This window comes from Prionailurus bengalensis, chromosome F2 (assembly GCF_016509475.1).
Source record: "Prionailurus bengalensis isolate Pbe53 chromosome F2, Fcat_Pben_1.1_paternal_pri, whole genome shotgun sequence".
NCBI classification, from domain to species: Eukaryota; Metazoa; Chordata; class Mammalia; order Carnivora; family Felidae; genus Prionailurus; species Prionailurus bengalensis.
The window spans coordinates 23,178,751-23,198,486 of NC_057353.1; the positions used below are offsets into that span (position 1 = coordinate 23,178,751).

The 19,736-nt window shown below is 38.3% G+C and overlaps 1 protein-coding gene across 1 annotated transcript in view; it reads right to left on the reverse strand.

Moving 5' to 3' along the window:
• The window catches only part of STAU2 (staufen double-stranded RNA binding protein 2), a 304,184-nt gene that overhangs the window by 114,604 nt on the left and 169,844 nt on the right, over nucleotides 1-19,736 (reverse strand). The window contains 1 exon segment of the mRNA XM_043601210.1: nucleotides 10,199-10,506. Within this exon segment, the coding sequence (XP_043457145.1) occupies nucleotides 10,199-10,506 (308 nt within the window).

The window sequence follows — 19,736 nt, forward strand, 5'->3', positions numbered from 1 at the left end:
AGCCAGATGCAAAACTGCATGCTGTATGGTTCCATTTTTATAAAATTCCTGAAAAGGCAAAACTACTCTTTAGTTACAAAAGGACAGCTTGGTTATCTGTAGCCATGGGGGGGGGGGGGTGATAGTGAGGAAAACAGGCTACAAAGAGGCACCAGGAAAACTTTTATAGTAATAGAAATATCCTCATCTTGACTGCGGTGGCAGTCACATGGTTGCACACATTTTTCAAAACTACATGATAAAATGGGTGTGTTTATATGGTCAATATGGTTGATTCAAACATTTAAAAAGCACAGCTATCTTTGACACAACAGCTGGAGACACTAAGTCATTGCATGTACTTCTAAATAATCATAATTAATCTCACAATTAGTTTCCTAACAACTGTTACCTTAGGATGTTAATATCATTTGAGTTTATCATGTGTTCAGATATGATTACCTGTTCTTCCACCTGTCCCCTGCCCCTCTTCCACATCCCACCTCCTCCACATCCGTTTTATGGTAGCTCCATGAGGGCACAAACCCTGTCACTTATACTATATCCTCAGGGCCAAGAAGTATACTTGGCCTGTAGGCGGTGCTCAATATATTGCAGTTGAATTAATGGCTAAATGAACCCTTTACATTGTTAGCATTCATCTGGAATTTCTCCTACAGTATTACCCATTTCCCCTAATCAAACTTACCTACTTCTATGGTTTCAATTACATCTAAATAAAGAGGACCCTCCAATCTGTGTGTCCTATCCTTTCTTGCTGATCCCCAGATGCATTTACAACTGTACTGGACACCTTTATTTCAGGCAACTTAAATTCCACATGTTTAGCCATTAAGCATTAATTTCTTCTAAGTTTATTCATCTCATCCACACTAAACATAAAACCTTGCCCAAGTCACGTCACGTTCATACTATCCTACTTTATTTCACTCCTGGAAATTCCTGAAAAAGTAGTCTACGTATCCTCAAATAGTCTATACTTACTCTTTAACATACATACATCTTGCTGCCACCTTGACCAGGCTAGTGAAAGCGTCCTCACAGAAATCAGCACAAGAGATGATTTAATTCTCTCAGTTGTACCTTAGACAACTGTACCTCAGCCCCACTCCTCTATGCCCACCAGCTCTGCCCTAATTCAGTCTTTGTTATTTCTCTCCTGGATTCACACAAAACCACTTTGTTTGGTCTTTTTGCTACCAATCATGTCTCTTTTTTGTCTAGTTCATCCTTTGTATCACTGGTAGAACTGTCTTTCTAAAATACAAAACCAATGTCACTACCCTTTTAAAAGTTAAGTTCCTGGTCTCTGCCTAACAGCTAAAATCCAAACTCCCAGCAACACACAGCTTTTCAGTCTCCCTGCCAGCCACTTCCACTTTGACTCTAAGCATTTTCTGAAATGCTGTGTCCTTTCATTTCTTCAGTGCTTGGCTTCTGCCTGCTATTCTTATTCACCTGAAAATTCTATGTGCTCTTTAAAAGTTATTTCAAATGTCTCATCCGCTGTTCTTCCCTAATTCCTTCGGTCAGAGCTGTTCGTTCTTATTTGTGATTCTTGACATGGCTAACTACACCTAAAGTGAACACTTACCAGGTGACCCTTATGCCTCTTACTATGGGGGTAGACATTACATACATTATTTCATGCAGATGCTACAAATCTTTAATTATTTTTATCAAACTGTTGTGGGGGCGCCTGGGTGGCTCAGTCGGTTGGGCGGCCGACTTCGGCTCAGGTCACGATCTCACGGTCCGTGAGTTCGAGCCCCGCGTCAGGCTCTGGGCTGATGGCTCAGAGCCTGGAGCCTGCTTCCAATTCTGTGTCTCCCTCTCTCTCTGCCCCTCCCCCGTTCATGCTCTGTCTCTCTCTGTCTCAAAAATAAATAAAACATTAAAAAAAAAAAAACTGTTGTGTAATGTTCAAACAATGATCCTTGGAGATAGGACTAATTTATGGTAGTGGCCAACCTTTGGCATATTGGTTTTATTTACCTGTCTGTGCTCAACTTGACCATAATTCCTACTGTGTCCAGTGCTTGACATGTTACCTATCATGTGTAGGTACTTATTAAGTGTTTGCCCAGAATGAATAAGCAGATGTCCCATTTCCTGTTCTTCAGCTAAATCAATTCCAGTGTTCAATGGGCTGACAAACTCTGTAGCCAGATTTAACTTCATATCCATCTAGTTCTTTCACATACTGAGATTACTGAAAACTAATGCATTAGCTACTATTTTTCTCTTAATAAGGTTTATTCAAGCTGTCACTGTATCATCTTCAAACTGTGGTCTTTGTTTCCTCAAATGTTCCAATTTAGGACTTGATTCTGGGCTTTTCTTAAACTTAAAAAAATGACAGTAATACAGACAAAAACATGTTGAAAATTTTTCAAATATCCCTTATCTCTGACAAGTAAGTCTGCCTTTTGATGTGACCCTGTTAAGATGGCAGAACTTTCCAGAACCTAAACTCTGTCAGGGTTTAAAATTAACTAATAATTCCACATGGGGAAATGAGTAAACTACATTGCTAATAGAAAGCTTTTACTTGTGTAGTCCCTCAAATGTGTATTTACATAATAAAATTTTATGTCAGAATAAAATTCAACTTCCTTCCAGCTCAAAAGAGTTAGAACTCTTAAATAACTCAGACTCAGTTATGTATCTAATAGAGGGCATAAATGGATTAATAAAATCAATAACTAAACCACTATCTAGAAGACCATGGACCTCCACCACAAACTTAGTCCTACTTACAGGGATCAATCTCCAAACACTATACAACAGTTTGATTTAAAATAATACAAAGATCTGAGTGCCTTGGTGGCTCAGTTGGTTAAGCATCTGATTCTTGATCTTAGCTCAGGGTTGTGAGTTCAAGCTCTGCACTGGGCTCCACGCTGGTCGTAAAGCCTACTTAAATGAGTAAATGTCAGTTTCGTTTCCTTATTTACCCATATATTTCCAAAATGAAGCATGTGCCTGCTATCTTAGTTGTTTGTTTTTTTCAGTGTGCAGAAAATCCTTTACGTGCAATAATTCCACATATTGCTCTCTTTTTCAAGATTTATCCTGGGTGAGAAGAGAACAATACATATGAAATTTTAACCACAGTCACTAATGAAAAAAATCTTAGACACAGCTGATTGCTGGAGAGAGAAAAATAGATCATTTCAACATGACTCAGAATGAGCACGGGTATATTGCTATTTGCCCAACATGAAGAGACTCGATGGGTAGAACAGTTAATCTCATGTCCCTAAGTAAAAATCCTATTATTGCCGACTTTTTCTAGCAAAAGGAAATTTAATTCACCTTTAGATGAAAAATAATTTCTTCAAAGATTTGATTTTCTTTTTAATTTTTTTTTTCAACGTTTATTTATTTTTGGGACAGAGAGAGACAGAGCATGAATGGGGGAGGGGCAGAGAGAGAGGGAGACACAGAATCAGAAACAGGCTCCAGGCTCTGAGCCATCAGCCCAGAGCCTGACGCAGGGCTCAAACTCACGGACCGCGAGACCATGACCTGGCTGAAGTCAGACGCTTAACCGACTGCGCCACCCAGGCGCCCCATGATTTTCAAATGATTCCAAGTAGAATTCTCATGCTGAGCTGAAGTTTGATACAAACAGAGAAAGCTAGGTATTTCTACTTGGGGAAGACACATTAATGGCAGCCTTTGTTTTTTTCTGTACCACATCAAAGTCACGGTGGTAGGAAAGGCTCTTTCCATGTTTGTATAGTACTTTTTCTTTGAAATACCTTATATGTCTTACTATGTGCGTGCTGGCACATCAAGGCTCCAAGATGAATGTCTTTGTCCTTTTGAGTTCCATGGTTGTACTCTGTAGTGACTTAGGGTGAAGTGAGTCCAGAATAAATGCATGTTGTAATAAGGGACTATTCTACTCAAGGCTTGCCTGATTCTTACCTATATTATTGTTACTGATCATGGTTTATATGCATCAGGATTTCTTTCTTTCAACCAGAAGTTTTTTTCTATAGAGTTAGAAATTTCAGCAAAATGAGTTGATAGATAATTCCACTGGTTTTTACAGAAGTAGTTTTGTAATATGTAGTCTGCATACTTTTGGGAGTTTGGCAAAATATGTCAAGGTATAATGATACCAGAGACAATAAGTCAGTCTGCACAAACTTGGGTTGCCCATTTGAAGAACAAACCTGAATTTTAGGGTCACTATAGAAACACCAAGCCTTTGGGAGAGTTCAAATACTAAACCACGTCTCCAACGTCTTTGGAAAGTAGTAAAGGCCAAATCCAAAAGGGATTTTTAAAGAATGACTGCAGGGGTGCCTGGGTGGCTCAGTCGGTTGAGCATCTGACTCTTGATTTCAGTTCAGATCATGATCCCTAGGTGCTGGGATCAAGCCCTGCATAGGTCTCTGTGCTAAGCAGCAGAGCGCGCTTAGGATTCTCTCTCTCTCTCTCTCTCTCTCTCTCTCTCTCTCTCTCCCTCTGCCCCAAGTGTGTTCTCTAAAACTAACTAAATAAATAAATTTTTAAAAAAAGCAACTGCAAATCAGAGCAGAATCTGTTGACCCCATGCCAAACCCACAAATGTATTTTACTCATTGCACTCTGAGTAACTTCTCCCCATTTTATACAGCCATTTCTGTAGTGGCATAGATGAAAATTTGGGCTGAGAAATAATGTAGTAAGTTATGTTTCAAGGATAAATTTAAAATTGGGGAAAAACATATTTCTAAGTGGGGGGTATATGTATATGCATGATTTCTTTCTCCATATTCTACGAAAAAAAACCTACAAAGTTTAATTTATATTGCTCTTTGAAAAAAATAGATCCCTCATTCTTAAAAAAAAAAAAGCTGCAAATAGCCTCTTTGATGATAAATACTTGGTTTATAAAAAATGAGGTACAGGGAAGAATGAAAAAGGAAAGACAAAAGGTTGATTCTCAGATTGGTCAGCTACCTTCCATACTAATTCTTAATGGAATCTGTATTACGGCCATATTCTTAAAATGTTATATGCCATAGGGGCGCCTGGGTGGCTTAGTCAGTTGAACGTCCATCTTTTGGCTCAGGTCATGATATCATGGCTTGTGGGTTCAAGCCCCACATCAGGCTCTGCACTGACAGCTCAGAGCCTGGAACCTGCTTCGGATTCTGTGTCTCCCTCTCTCTCTGCCCCCTCCCCTGCTTGCATTGACTCTCTCTCTCAAAATAAATAAATGCTAAAAAAAATGTTTTTAAATGCCATATATGTTAAAATAAAATATTTAAAGGAAGCCTGTAACTGTAAAATAAGCCTGCTATAATTATATTAAACTTCATAAAAGGAGATAAAACCAGTTGAAATGTATTAAATTTGAATTGTATTTGAAAGAAAGATTTTAAGTAGGTATTTTAAAGCTTTCTACTGACATTTTCATCTTGCTAGAAACAGTACTAACATCTAAAACTCAAAATAATAATAAAAAAAAAAACCCTCTATAAAACCCTCCTTGATTTTGTAAAAATAATTATGGTTTAACTAAGACGACAACTATTTCTTTGTTTATATTCTTAATGTGAAAAAAGCAAACCTAGCTTATAGTTTATCCAGAGGTTTCAAAATCAGCACTATTCAATGGATGATGATCACAAAAAGGGGACAGAGAATAGCAAACTGAAATTAAATTCATCTAGAAAGGATAACTTGCTAAAAGAACTAATTTTCATTTCCAATCAAATCACTTTTCTAATGACTCATTTAAATAGAGCATGATACTATGATTTATAAGAAATATACATTTGGTCTTCACCCCTTTTTTCTGATACTAGCTCCCCATACCCTTGGTATTTCCTAAGTATTGAAAGCGATAGAGTCGTTTGCTAAGGATGGGAGCTGATCGCCAATGGAGCCAAACAATGATTAGAGGGTTAGAGCTTTCAGTCCCATCCCCCTGACCTTGGGGGATGGGAGAGGGGCTGGAGGTTGAATCAATCACCAGTGGTCAATGATTTAACCAATCGTGGCTTCATAACGAAGCCCCCGTAAAAGTCCAAAAGGACAGATTCTGAGAGCTTCTGGGTTGGTGAGCACATGGAGGTGCTGGGAAGGTGGTGTGCCAGGAGAAGGCGTGGAAGCTCTGTGCCCTTCCCTCTGGCTGCTCTGACTTATATCCTTTCACAATAAACGGGTGATCTAGGAAGTAAAATTCTCGGAGTCCTGGGAGTTGCTCTAGCAAATTACTGAACCTGAGGAGGAGGTTGTGGGAACCTCTGATTGATGGCTGGTCAGTCAAAAGTACAGGCAGCAACCTGGGCTTGCTACTGGCATCTAATAGTTGGTGGGGAGGGCTGAGGGTGTCTTGCAGGACTGAACCCTTGACTTGGGGCATCTGATGCTGTCTCCATGGAAACAGTATTGGAATTGAGTTGAATTCTGACACCTTGCTGGTGTCCTGAGAATTACTTGGTGCTGTGTGGGAACCACCCTACCCATACACATACACTGGAATTAGTACAAGAACCAAAAGACAAAGAAACTGTTTATATCTAATTATACAAATCTAGATTTCTAATAAAATTAGTATGGCCAAGCATATTAAGGTTTTAACTTAGAATAACGTAAATTATAACACAACAAAACAAAATCTACTTCAGTTCAAATGCACAGCATTTCAAGAATGTCTCCACCATAATAACTGTCTTTAAAAAGCTGAATAGTTACAGGGCACCAGGTTGGCTCAGTTGGTTAAGCGTTTGACTTCAGTGCAGGTCTCCCAGTTCATGAGTTCAAGCCCCGCATCGGGATCTGTGCTGACAGCTCAGAGCCTGGAACCTGCTTCAGATTCTGTGTCTCCCTCTCTCTCTGCCCCTCCACTACTCACGCTCTGTCTCCATCTCTCTCTCTCTCAAAAATAAATAAACATTAAAAATTTAAAGAGTTGAATAGTTTTGGGGTGCCAGGATCAGTCAGTTTAGCATCTGACTCTTTTGGCTCAAGTCATGAGCTCAGTTCATGAGTTTGGGCCCCGCATAGGGCTCTGAGCTGGCAGCGCACAGCCTGCTTGGAATTCTCTCTCTCTCTCTCTCTCTCTCTGCCCCTCCCCACTCACATCGTCTCTGTCTCTCTCAAAAATAAATAAAAACTTGGGGCGCCTGGGTGGCGCAGTCGGTTAAACGTCCGACTTCAGCCAGGTCACGATCTCGTGGTCCGTGAGTTCGAGCCCCGCGTCGGGCTCTGGGCTGATGGCTCAGAGCCTGGAGCCTGTTTCCGATTCTGTGTCTCCCTCTCTCTCTGCCCCTCCCCCGTTCATGCTCTGTCTCTCTCTGTCCCAAAAATAAATAAACGTTGAAAAAAAAAATTAAAAAACAAAAATAAATAAATAAATAAATAAATAAATAAATAAATAAATAAAAACTTAAAAAAACTTTTCTTGCTAGAAAATAATAAGACAATCAGTAAGAACATTCAGACTTTAAAAGAGGATAGTTAAAATGCACTCAATAAAACTTCAAAGAAACACTCATTTATGACAGGGATCCAGAGGCTTGCATCTAAAATATGATAAAACTTAAGGTGAGTCCAAACAGTGACAAAAGTACCAAGAATGTGCAGGTGTTCAGTCACATTCTGCTCTGTGAAGTCAGCTTTATTAATAATAACTTTAATTGCATAATAATTTTAATTATTTTGTAGATTTAAGCAAAAAATGTGAGCTTAATACCTACATTCTAGTAAGCAAATAGGCTTTCTGTAATTTATAAATTTCAATTAAAGATTGAGTAATGAAAAAAATTTAAAACTAAAACAACTTAGTTTTCGGTACACTAATATATTTTTACTTTGTAATACAATATAGCTGTCCATACAAAGGCTCTGATAGGCTTAAATCAAATTTCAAATGGTCAAGGAAGGCCAAAGAAGGGTTTATACAATATTCAATAAGCAGTAATATCTATTCAATGTACAATAACAAAATAAAAAAGTACTAACCTAGAAACACAGAAAAAGAATTTATTGTTTTAAATTCCAGAAAGAAAAATAACAGAATAGCATGAAATCCATAACAAGCTGACCCTATAACTTCTAAACTACAGTCCAGTTGAAACATTTAAGAAAGAGAAACAGTCTACATGTTTTTCTACCATGTAAAGATACCTGATAAAGTTAGTAACCTACAAACTCTCAACTATGAAGAACCTTTTACTGTGACATCATGAAGATATGCCATGTGCCTGAGAAGACACTAAGCCATTTCCCACAAAGATTCTGTTCACTGCTCAGATGCAGGCTGTGATCTCTCCGTGACACAGGATTTCACTCAATACCAAGCTCATTCGACCAAAGAAGCACAGTAATGTTTTCAAACCATCTGTTTATGTTCATTAGTATGTAAAAATCACAGTACACGAATTTGGAAATGTTTAACTTGTCATAAATAAGAGTATATCATCTTAGCATACGCTTTATAAAGAGGTCTGAGCAGTCAGCCCAATAATAAGGGAAACAGACTCTCCATTTTGACTAATTATAAAATTATAATTGTTATCATTACCAAGAATTAACAAATAAATACAAATAAAAAAATTTAAGTAGTTTTTCTGGCAGCAAAATTACATCTACCATAATAACATCTCCAAGCAAAAAAATCAATTCAGAGCTTGAATGTATTTTGTGCTTTGTTTCTATAAAAATGCAGTGTTATTCTCAGACATTTCTAAATGACTAGGTTTGTAAATAAGCAGTGAGTTTCTTTTCATCACAGTTTATTTCTAGTTCATTGTGTGCAGATTATAGATAGAACTAAGAATTATTAGCTTTTCTCCAGTACTTTAACTCTATGAATCAAGGTCTTTTTATTTTAAACAGTGATTTATTGTCATTCTTAAGGTAAACAACAAAAACAAATTCTAAAATTTTTTAACTTTAAATCAAGTGTTTAAAATTTCAGACGACAAAGCCGATAAGTGATAACAGCTTCTTCAATTCATATTAATAGTCTGATTAAAAACACTAACGATTACCTGGCAATAGATTTGAAAGAATCGGGTTTCTGTGAAGGCAAACAAACAAACAAACAAACAAACAAACAAAAAAAAACCATGCAAAATACCTGCCAAGACACAAGATCTTCTCTCTGATTTCATATCTAAACTGGTAAAATTTTTATAAATACATGATCATTCTACACAATACAGATCTTCTAGAGCATTTCTAAAGGAAATTACAGTTTTTGGTCTTAGGGAATAAGACTAAGATGGAAAAGGGGATGAGAACAGTGAGATCTGAGGGTGCAGTACACTCTTTCTACGCACAAGCACACGGCTGTTCATCCAGTCAAGTCAGCAGTTACAGTTCAGTACATGATTTTCAAGGCAACTAAGAAATCAGAACATAGGTATTTCCTCTTCCTAGAGTTAACAATTCTTTTAAAAGCTCTATCCACAAAGGCCTGCTGGGTTTTTTTCCTAAGGGAACAAAGAATAGGGGAAAAAATTCCCATTCCCAAATTCATAGACACAAGTTCAGTGAGCTAGAGTTAGACTAACCAGTAAAACAGAATTATTAGTACCGAGGCAGGTCCTACCCTACACGGTTCAAAACGTGATCCACTAAAACAAATACATGTTTTTATGCTTCAAACAACTAGAAAGCATGTCCTTATTGTTCTAATACCATGTTTAATTGACTCCTAAGATAACAGAGTTCTAGGATGTTGTACCTTAACGGTATACCTGAATCATTACTAGCAATAGAATGCTGACTTCAAAACTGCTATGGAAATAAAATCATCATTAGAAAACCTCAGCCTTATTGTAAATGAGGGAGAACTTAGTGCTAAATACTAACACCAAATGTATGAAAGGCAGAATTTTTGTTTGTGGAAGACAGAGTGAGAAGATAGATGCACCCAATCAAGACCAACTGGAAGACAGAACAGAGAATCAAAAATGTTCCAAAAAAAAAAATAATAGGAAGAAGAAGAAAAACGGAGGAGAGCCAGGAAGCAAAAGATGAATGGATAGAATGGAAAAAAAAAAAAATGAGGCACGTGCATAGGGCTCTCTTTTTTCTGACCTCTGTGTTCCTGATACTTTACAATGTAAGTGGCATATAGATCACACTAGCAGGCAAGAATGAGCTTTCTGATGGATAGAGATGAAGGATTTGGGGCTAATGAATTTTTTTTCTTGTTTTTGTTTTTGCTTGTAATTCATACCTGAAAGCCTTGAATCCTTGCTAAATATTCCAGTTGTTTTGAAGGTTGTACTGGAGAACAAGGGGGAGTAGGAGAACTTCCTTTTAAACCTATGGCTTCAGCTGTAGGAGACGTTCCATTCATTAGGAGTTCCCTGGCAATGGTAGCTGAACTATTCGATGTGGGAGATATACTGAAGAAAGAGCTTGAGGGTTGGTTCATATCTTTGGGTGACAAATAGCCTAGAGTAGTGCCAGAGATTACTTTGTGGCGGCTGGCTTCCATCTCTTGATAAACATCAGGAGACAAATGAAGAATTCCTTTTGGAGCTATAAATAAAATGAAGGAACAGTGTTACTACACTTAAAATAATTAAAATAAAAGTAAAATAGTTAACTTAATGCTTTCACTTGGTTTAGTAACCAAGTAGTAAGAAACACTGTCAATCAAGCATCTTCCTCGTACCTGCAGAGGCAGAGGCAGCCTCCGTTTAGAGATGAATAATACATAGTTCAATATTCCTAAAATCAGAAGTTTAAAAAGATTAGGAATGTGCTCGGTCTTCAACGTGCAATTTAACTTTTTACGATCTCACAGAGACATGAACCTCTAACATACACAGCAACTGAGAGACAGTAGGTAAAATGAGGGCTGGGATCAGTGCAAATCATCGGAGGTACAAACTCGTAGACCTGATGGCCTCCGGGTGCGGTTCCTCTTCACAAGCGTGTCCCACAGACAACTCTCACGCATGAACATTTCAAAGAGTGACAGAGTGCCTTCTTCCCAACCCCGGCACACTGTCCTATCTTGCAAATCTCATTATGATACCACCATCTATCTGCTCGGTTGTCCAACCTAGACTCCTGGCTTTGCCTCACCCAGGAACAAGTAGTCACCATATTCAGTCTAGAATCTGTCCCTTCATCATCAAGTGCATTAGTTCATGCCAGACGGTGGACAGGTTCTGATATCAAAAGGAGTGAGCCTGGGGCTATGTTATCAGTTGGTGGGGTTGTAAACATATAAATAGAAGCACTTTCCTCTGACCACCATTCATCTCAGAGATGTTTCAAACTGCATTTCACACTGCTTGTTCTAATGTCTTTGGATCAGATATTAGCAAATCACAAAGCATGCTATCTTATAAAATTACTGAGAAATCACCACTTCTGGAGAATGTGTTCTGACAGATAAAACCTAATTACCATGCTCTTGCCTGCCTCTCTCTCCTCTCTCTCTCCAACCATTAACCTTCTGATTCAAGCCTTCAATGTTTCTCACCTGAACTACTGTAACAATCACTAAAAGGTTTCACTGATACTAGTGTCTATTTCCCCAAATGTCTATAACATAGTCCCAAATAGAAGTGTTCTATGATAAATAAATCTGGGAAATAATGTAAATTATATCACACACACACATACCTACCTTTTGGAGGATTAAAAATGCATATTAGCAGAGTAAAGACTGAGAAGTCCAAAAAAATAAAAATCTACTCAACTTGGTTTTACCCAGGACTTCCCAAATTTATTTTATATCTAAGTTTTTTTTTTAATTTAGATTTTAATTCCAGCATAGTTAACATACAGTGTTATATTAATTTCAGGAGTCCAATATAGTGGTTCAAAAATTCCAAATCCCAGTTTTTTACATAACATTGATAACAACTAACACTTTGAAAAATGCTAAGGCTAGTGATTTTCTTACATAAACATCTTTTCTGGCTTCCCATCACTATGCTATAAAATCCAAATTCCTTAGGATGCCATATCAAGCCCTTAATTATCTGGCTCCTCCTTACATTTCTATCCTCATCTAAATTCTTCATAAAGATCTCATGCTCCAGTCATGCAGATATATTCACACTTCTTCCAACACTCCATGCTAGTTGATCCCATCACATCTTTATTTCTACTGTTCAGTTATACACGTGCGTGTACACACACATAGTTAAGCTTCTATTGCTAGGTTCTAGGTGCTGTGCTAACCAATACTGTCCTGACCTCCAGTGAGGCTCATTCTGTTGGGAGAGGAAAATGAAAAGGGCTAATATGTGGCAGGTGGCTCAGAAGAAATGAATCTAGAGAGCAGTGGGATGAGAAAGGTTAAGCACTAGGAGCTCAGGAAAGGCTTCTCGAACATGCCTGAACATGCTGAAATCTGACAGCAGATTTCAAGGGATAAGGAGAATAAAGCTGAGGAGGAAGAAAACTAAAGGCAGACAGACAAAGGCAGGGACCGGCCGAACGCGAGTGCCAGGAAACCTCAGGCATTTCCTTACCACTAGGGCATGAAGAGGGAGGTGGGAACTGCAAAAGGTAAAAAGTGGAGGTAGGGAGGGCCAAACTCCAAGGACTTTATCCTGATAACATCAAAACAAAGAAGTTATTTTATAAAATAATTTATAGCTCAAATTCATATATCAGTCCAATTTTATGGATTGATTTTATGCTTTTGTGTTAGTTTTATAATCAGGAAAAAATTTCAAATAAAATTTTTTAAAGAAAATATGCATCAAGGCACTTGGGTGGCTCAGTCAGTAAAGCATCTGACTCCTGATTTCAGCTCAGGTCATGATCTCACGGTCTGTGAATTTGAGCCCCATGTCAGGCTCTGTGCTGACTGCTTGGAGCCTACTTGGGATTCTCTCCCCCTCTCTCTCTGCTCCTTCTTCACTTGTGTGGAGACGTGCTCTCTCCCTCTCTTCCTCTCTCTCTCTCTCTCAAAATAAATAAATAAACTTAAAAAATATATGCACTGGAAAAAATACAGATAAATCTCACTAAACAGAGGGAACTATTTTTAACATTTTGCTTTAAAGATACAGTTTTAGTATTTTTTATATGAACACTTTTTTGTTGTTGAGGTGAAAAAATGTGCTAAAACACAGGAATACCATATGATCCTGTTGTTTATAAAACAATAGACTTTTACTACTAATATTAAAGCATAATATTTAATTATACAAACTATTACCTTAAACAAGCCCATATTGTTGGACATCTAACTTGTTTCCAAATTTTTGTAACTGTAAACAACATAGTGATAAACATTTTTGTTTTTAAATCCTTGTTTATTTTTTTTTCAACATTTTTTATTTATTTTTGCGACAGAGAGAGACAGAGCATGAACGGGGGAGGGGCAGAGAGAGAGGGAGACACAGAATCGGAAACAGGCTCCAGGCTCTGAGCCATCAGCCCAGAGCCCGACGCGGGGCTCGAACCCATGGACCGAGAGATCGTGACCTGGCTGAAGTCGGACGCTTAACCGACTACGCCACCCAGGCACCCCTTTTAAATCCTTGTTTATAAGAAAATTTATTTCTTTAAGTTAGAAACAGAATTGCTAGTTCGAACAACATGCATTTTAGGTGTTTTTTGATGCTAACAATTTGCTCCAAATTGGCACAGCTCCACAAAAGTTGTAACAATTTCACATTCCCATATTCATATATGAAAGTACCTTTTTCCCCCTATTTTGGTATTGGATATTATTATTATTAAAACATCTTTGCGCCTCTGCTTTCTGTTAGTGTAGATAAGGGAGAAGATGTTTAAATAATATCCAATACCAAAATAAGAACCTCACTTCTGGGGAGGTGAGAGGAGCTAAAGATTTGAGTTCAAGCACCAACGATCAATGATTTAATCAATCATGTCTATGTAATGGAACCTCCATAAAAAGCCCCCAAATGATGAAGCTCGGAGACCTCTTGAGTTTCAAACATATTGACATGCTGGGAGGTTTGGTGCATCCCAATGCCAACTGCTGTGGTCCAGACCCTTCTAACTGTTCATGTTATATCCTTTATAATAAACCAGTGATAGTAAATAAAATATCTTCCTGAGTTCTGTAAGCCATTCTAGCACATGATCAAACTTGAGGAGAGGGTCGGGGGAACCCCCTAAATTTATAGACTGTTGGTCAGAAGTACAGGTGGCAGCAAAGGACTTGTGCCTGGCATCTGAAGTGGGGCAGTCTTGTGCGACAGTGTCCTTATCTGTGGGAGTCTACTTTCCATTCTGGGTAGTGTCAGAATTGAGTGGAACTGTCGGACACCCAACTGGTTTCTGGAAAATTGGAGAATTGGTTAGTATGGGGAAAAAGATCCCCATATATTTGGTGTCAGAAATGCTGTAAGTAAAAACAGGTCATATGTCAAAAGTGATCAAACTGAATACCTTATGTGCAGCTTATTATACTTCAATTATACCTCAATAAAGTTGTAAAAATATTTACCAATTTGATAAATGAAATGTCTTATTGGTTTTTGTTTTTTCACTAGCTGCATAAATACCACATGTAACTCTTATTTGAAGAATAATTTAAATGTTATGACTCTAAATTCGACACTCAATTTAAGAAATCAAGAAACTAACAGCATTACTTCAGTATTGTTATTATACAGCAGTAACGGGCTTGCCAATAACAATATTATAAAGCAACAAAAATGCTCTCTCAACACTCAAGAGAGGCATTACCTCACAGTATAAGAACTCACGCAGGGTTCAGACTCCCTTATTCTACAGTAAAGCCTGCGTTGACTTTTCTTCACGAATAAAGAAGATTCCTTTCTACAGAGCTCAACTAGTAGAATAGTTGTTGAAAGAGTATAAAGACACATGTGGATTTCTGCAGTCAACCACTGACTGATTTTCAACTTGAATATTAGTAACGGAGTAAATGCACTGGTCACAATTCGTTTAGGTTCTTCCTGTTGTAAATTTAAGTACCTTTTCAGAAGGGTAAAGATTCTGAAAGTAGAATCAAAGTGTAATTTAGGCTATAAATACTTAAGGACTCTAACTTATTTTGCCAATTAGGCCTCCTGGAAACCTATAACAATTTATACTTCCAAATATTTTTTTAATGTTTATTTATTTTGGAGGGGGGGAGGGGCAGAGAGAGAGAGAGACATACACAGAATCGGAAGCAGGCTCCAGGCTCCCAGCTGTTAGCACAGAACGCTGTGTGGGCTCACAAGCCATGAGATCACGACCCAAGCAGAAGTCGACTGCTTAACCAACTGAGCCACCCAGGTGCCCCAACAATCTATACTTCTATTAGCATTGTGTAACTAAACCTGATTTCTCATCCTTCTGTTGAAACAGGCTTTAGTTATTCTAAATAATTATTGACACTATAATATTTCACTGTTACATTAATTTACATTTGATTATTATGCAGGATAAACTTCTTCTCATGTAACCACCTAGGCTTGTGCCTTATTTCCTGTTAGTTTGGACCTCAGTTTTGATCATGGACTTCAAATGTATTTCCCTTGCTCAAGCCTGCTATATCCTATTATATTCATGCTCTTAGGATGTCCTGAACCCATTCTCCCATCATCTGTCTTTTGTCCTAGATTTTGCCTCCCATCTTCATACTATCAGTTTGTAACCATTGCACACAGCTACTTTGTAGATACAACACTGGCATTATGCTAGCACTTTACATTAATTATCTCATTTAGCTCCCCATAATAACCATATGAAATGGGCATTTTTATTACTCTAGCTCCATCCAAGTGGTTGCAAATGGCAAGATTTCATTCTTTTTGATGGCTGAGTAATATTTCATTGTGTGTGTGTGTGTGTGTGTGTGTGTGTGCGCACGTGCACACACACACACACACACACACACACCCCACATCTTCTTTATCCATTCATCAGTTGATGGACATGTGGGCTCTTCCATAGTTTGGCTATTGTTGATAGTGCTGCTGTGAACATGGAGGTGCATGTGCCCCTTCGAATCTGTATTTTTTTACCATTGGATAAATACCTAGTAATACAATTGCTGGGTCATAAGGTAGTTCTACTTTTAACTTTTTGAGGAACCTTCACACTGTTTTCCAAAGTAGCTGTACCGGTATACATTCCCACCAACAGTGTAAGAGGGATCCCCTTTCTCCACATCCTCACCAACATCTGTAGCTTCCTGTGTTGGTAATTTTAGGCATTCTGACAGGTATGAGGTGGTATCTCATTGTGGTGTTGACTTGTATTTCCCTGATGATGAGGGACACTAAGCTTCTTTTCCTGTGCCTGTTAGCCATCTGGATGTCTTTTTTGGAAAATGTTTATTCCTGTCTTCTGCCCATTTCTTAACTGGATTATTTGGTTTTGGGTGTTGAGTTTGAGAAGTTCTTTATAGATTTTGGATACTAATGCTTTATCAGATATGTCACTTGCAAGTATCTTCTCCCATTCTGGAGGCTGCCTTTTAGTTTTGTTGACTGTTTCCTTAACTGTGTAGATGAAACAGTTTTATCTTGATTAAGTCCTAATAGTTCATGTTTACTTTTGTTTCCTGTGTCAAACAGAATTTTAAAAGCCCAAACTTGCCAGGGACTGGGACATCTTACAAAATGAGGAATGCCAGACCATCATGAACATTTTACATGTTTTTCCCCTTGGGTTTTTGCTTCTTTCAAATGTGTATGTGAACCCTCTGCTTCGTGCAAAACATCCTGGAGCATCTTTATGGAGCTTCAGTCTTTACCGGAAGAGTTGTAGAGGACATTTTGAATCAGGATCTCTTAAAAGATTGTATCATATGTGCAGATAAGCAAACTCAGGACAACCTTGCCTTTCAATGTTCAGTAATGTCCTCACTCTTTGAGAGAGGCTGAAGAACATAAATGTCACTGAGTAGTAGTTGGTATCAGGGCATCAGAGCAACAGGGCAAGTCGATGCAGTGAGAAGGATAATGTCACTAGACTGATGCAAATGGTTAATGCCAGTCTATATGGAAGGATTTCTCTGCAAGTCCATGGAATGAGTGCACAGCTGCTTCTTAGTAAAATAAATTTGTCACTTTTTATACCAAAGCTTTTAATTTTTTGAATTTTTGTCACAAAACTGTTGGAGTAAATATTTCTTTTTAACATTTTATTTTTTGAGAGACAGAAACAGAGCACAAGCAAGGTAGGGGCAGAGAGAGAGAGGGAGACAAAGAATCCAAAGCCAAGCTCCAGGCTCTGAGCTGTCAGCACAGAGCCCAATGTGGGGCTCGAACCCATGTACACGAGATCATGACCTGAGCTGAAGCTGGACGCTTGACCTGAGCCACCCAGGGGCCCCTAAATGTTTTTTAGTAAATACTAAAAAAATACCTAATAATACTCAGGTCTCCTTCTGCCACAGTAAGCTTTGCATAACAAAAAAAAAATTAATAATTCACATAGGGATAAAAATACTTGTTTGTAAGTGAGAGGACCAGAATGGTGAGGTGGCAATTTCCTCTGATTGAAATATAGTGCATGTGGGTAGACTGCTTCTACTTAGTTACTATCATGGACAATTCACCAAATTTTAATAAGAAAGTAAATTATTTGTGCATATTTTGAAAGCTGATGCCTCCGATTTTTATTTCTTCTCTGATGAGAAAGAATATTTTGTTGATTGCTATCTCAGAAAACAGGCATGCTTCCTGATTAGCATCAATTATCTTAAAACAGCCCTCAACTTTTTGAATTGGTTATCTGAAAAGTTACTTGGTTGCTACTGGCAAAATTGATGCCTAATGAGTTTTTCTTTTTTTTTTCTTTTTTTTAAATCTTTTGTCCAAAGATTCAAGTGGCAGCCAAAGATTCAAGCGGCAGAGTCAAGCGTATGGCTGATTTTCTCGCTGATAAACATAAAGTCTGCCTTTGTAGCATTTGCTACTCACTAACTTTCCCTTGTGTGTCTTAATGATGGTAGTATCTCTTAACATCATTCTGATCCACTCAATGCACTTTATCTTTAAAGTTTCAGAAACAAATTGTTATTTTAAAAAAAATCTTAAAAACTAGGAAACGGACTACTGTTCCAAAACAGGAAATTTGAGAAAAGCATGAGCAACATGATTTATCAGGCTTACAGTGATTTTTAAAAAATCACCTCTATGAAAATTCATGAAATCTAAGGAAGGTCTATAGTCTAGTTCATTGTATTGTACCCATGTCAATTTCCTGGTTTTGTGAATGTCCTGTAATTATATAAAATGTCACTATTGGGAGAAACCGAGTGATGGGCACATGCAAACCCTCTGCACTACTTTTACAACTTGTTAAATTACAATTACATGAAAGCACTGCTATGTTTCTCTGGGCCTCTCCCTCAGTACAGAGGCCCCAGAAGAAGGTGCCGCTGAGGCAAGAAGGACAGTGGCACTAGCACTGGATATGGCCCCAAGAGTAAGCAGGGCTGGCATTGGCAGTGCCTGTGCCTTGGGGTCTGCAGCTTTGACCCCTGCCTCTGCCTGATGCACCGTCCCTGGTTTCCTAGGCTCTGGCTTAGGGCTGGTACTCTTTCCTTCCCAGGTAAGCTCAGGGCTATTTATTAGATGAGTGCACATGGACCCCAAGAAGGAACCAATGGAACCACCATGGCCATCTTCCTGGAGTGCAGATATGAATAGCCAATCCATCTTCTCATGATCTTTGGCAACGAGCCTGACTTGATCTTAGAAATCTCCCACTTCCTGCTGCCCTGTCATTGAGATGCAATGGAATAGGATGGTATTTTTAGGGGACCCCACCTCTCCCTTTCCAAACAGCTCAGTATCAACCTGTCTTCCGGCTGAGACTCAATCAAGGTCCCTAGTTCTAACTTTTAAGTCAAATATAAACTATTTAGATAGAGACAAGAATCAATTAATACAAAATTAGAAAAAAAATTCTCCTGAAAATCAAACTAAAAAGGGAAAATGTTGGCTAAAAGCAATACAATGAAAAAAATCAAATAAACAGGTAAAGAATTTGTTACAAGTTTCTTTTTTTTTTAAACATTTTTTTTAATATTTATTTTTGAGAGAGAGAGGGAGGGACACAGCATGAGTGGGAGAGGAGCAGACAGAGGAGACACAGAATTCAAAGCAGGCTCCAGGCTCTGAACTGTCAGCACAGAGCTTGACATGGGGCTCGAATCCACAAACAGTGAGATCGTGACCTTAGCTGAAGTCTGATGCTTAACCGACTGAGCCACCCAGGCGCCCCTAGAAGTTTCTTTTTTAAGGTCAGTTTAAGAATCATTTTGGAAGGTAAAGCTCCTAATTAGCAAAAATTTGATCACATTTCACATTGCAGATGAGACTAAAGCTGTTCTGGATTAAAGAAACAGCTACATTGAAAAAGGAGTCATTATTGAACAAATGAACAAAATGATGTATTTTTTTTTTAATTTTTTTTTCAACGTTTATTTACTTTTGGGACAGAGAGAGACAGAGCATGAGCAGGGGAGGGGCAGAGAGAGAGGGAGACACAGAATCGGAAACAGGCTCCAGGCTCCGAGCCATCAGCCCAGAGCCCGACGCGGGGCTCGAACTCACGGACCGCAAGATCGTGACCTGGCTGAAGTCGGATGCTTAACTGACTGCGCCACCCAGGCGCCCCAAAATGATGTATTTTATTTTAATGTGCTCAAAAAGTATACCTTAAATCAGTGGTTAAAAACTAACCCTGTTCTTGCCCTTAGAGTTGGACAGCACTAATTTTTTTAATTTGTGCATTTTATTGGTCTTTTTTCTTCTTTTGGCGGGGGGGGGGGAGCTACATTTAACATAATATAT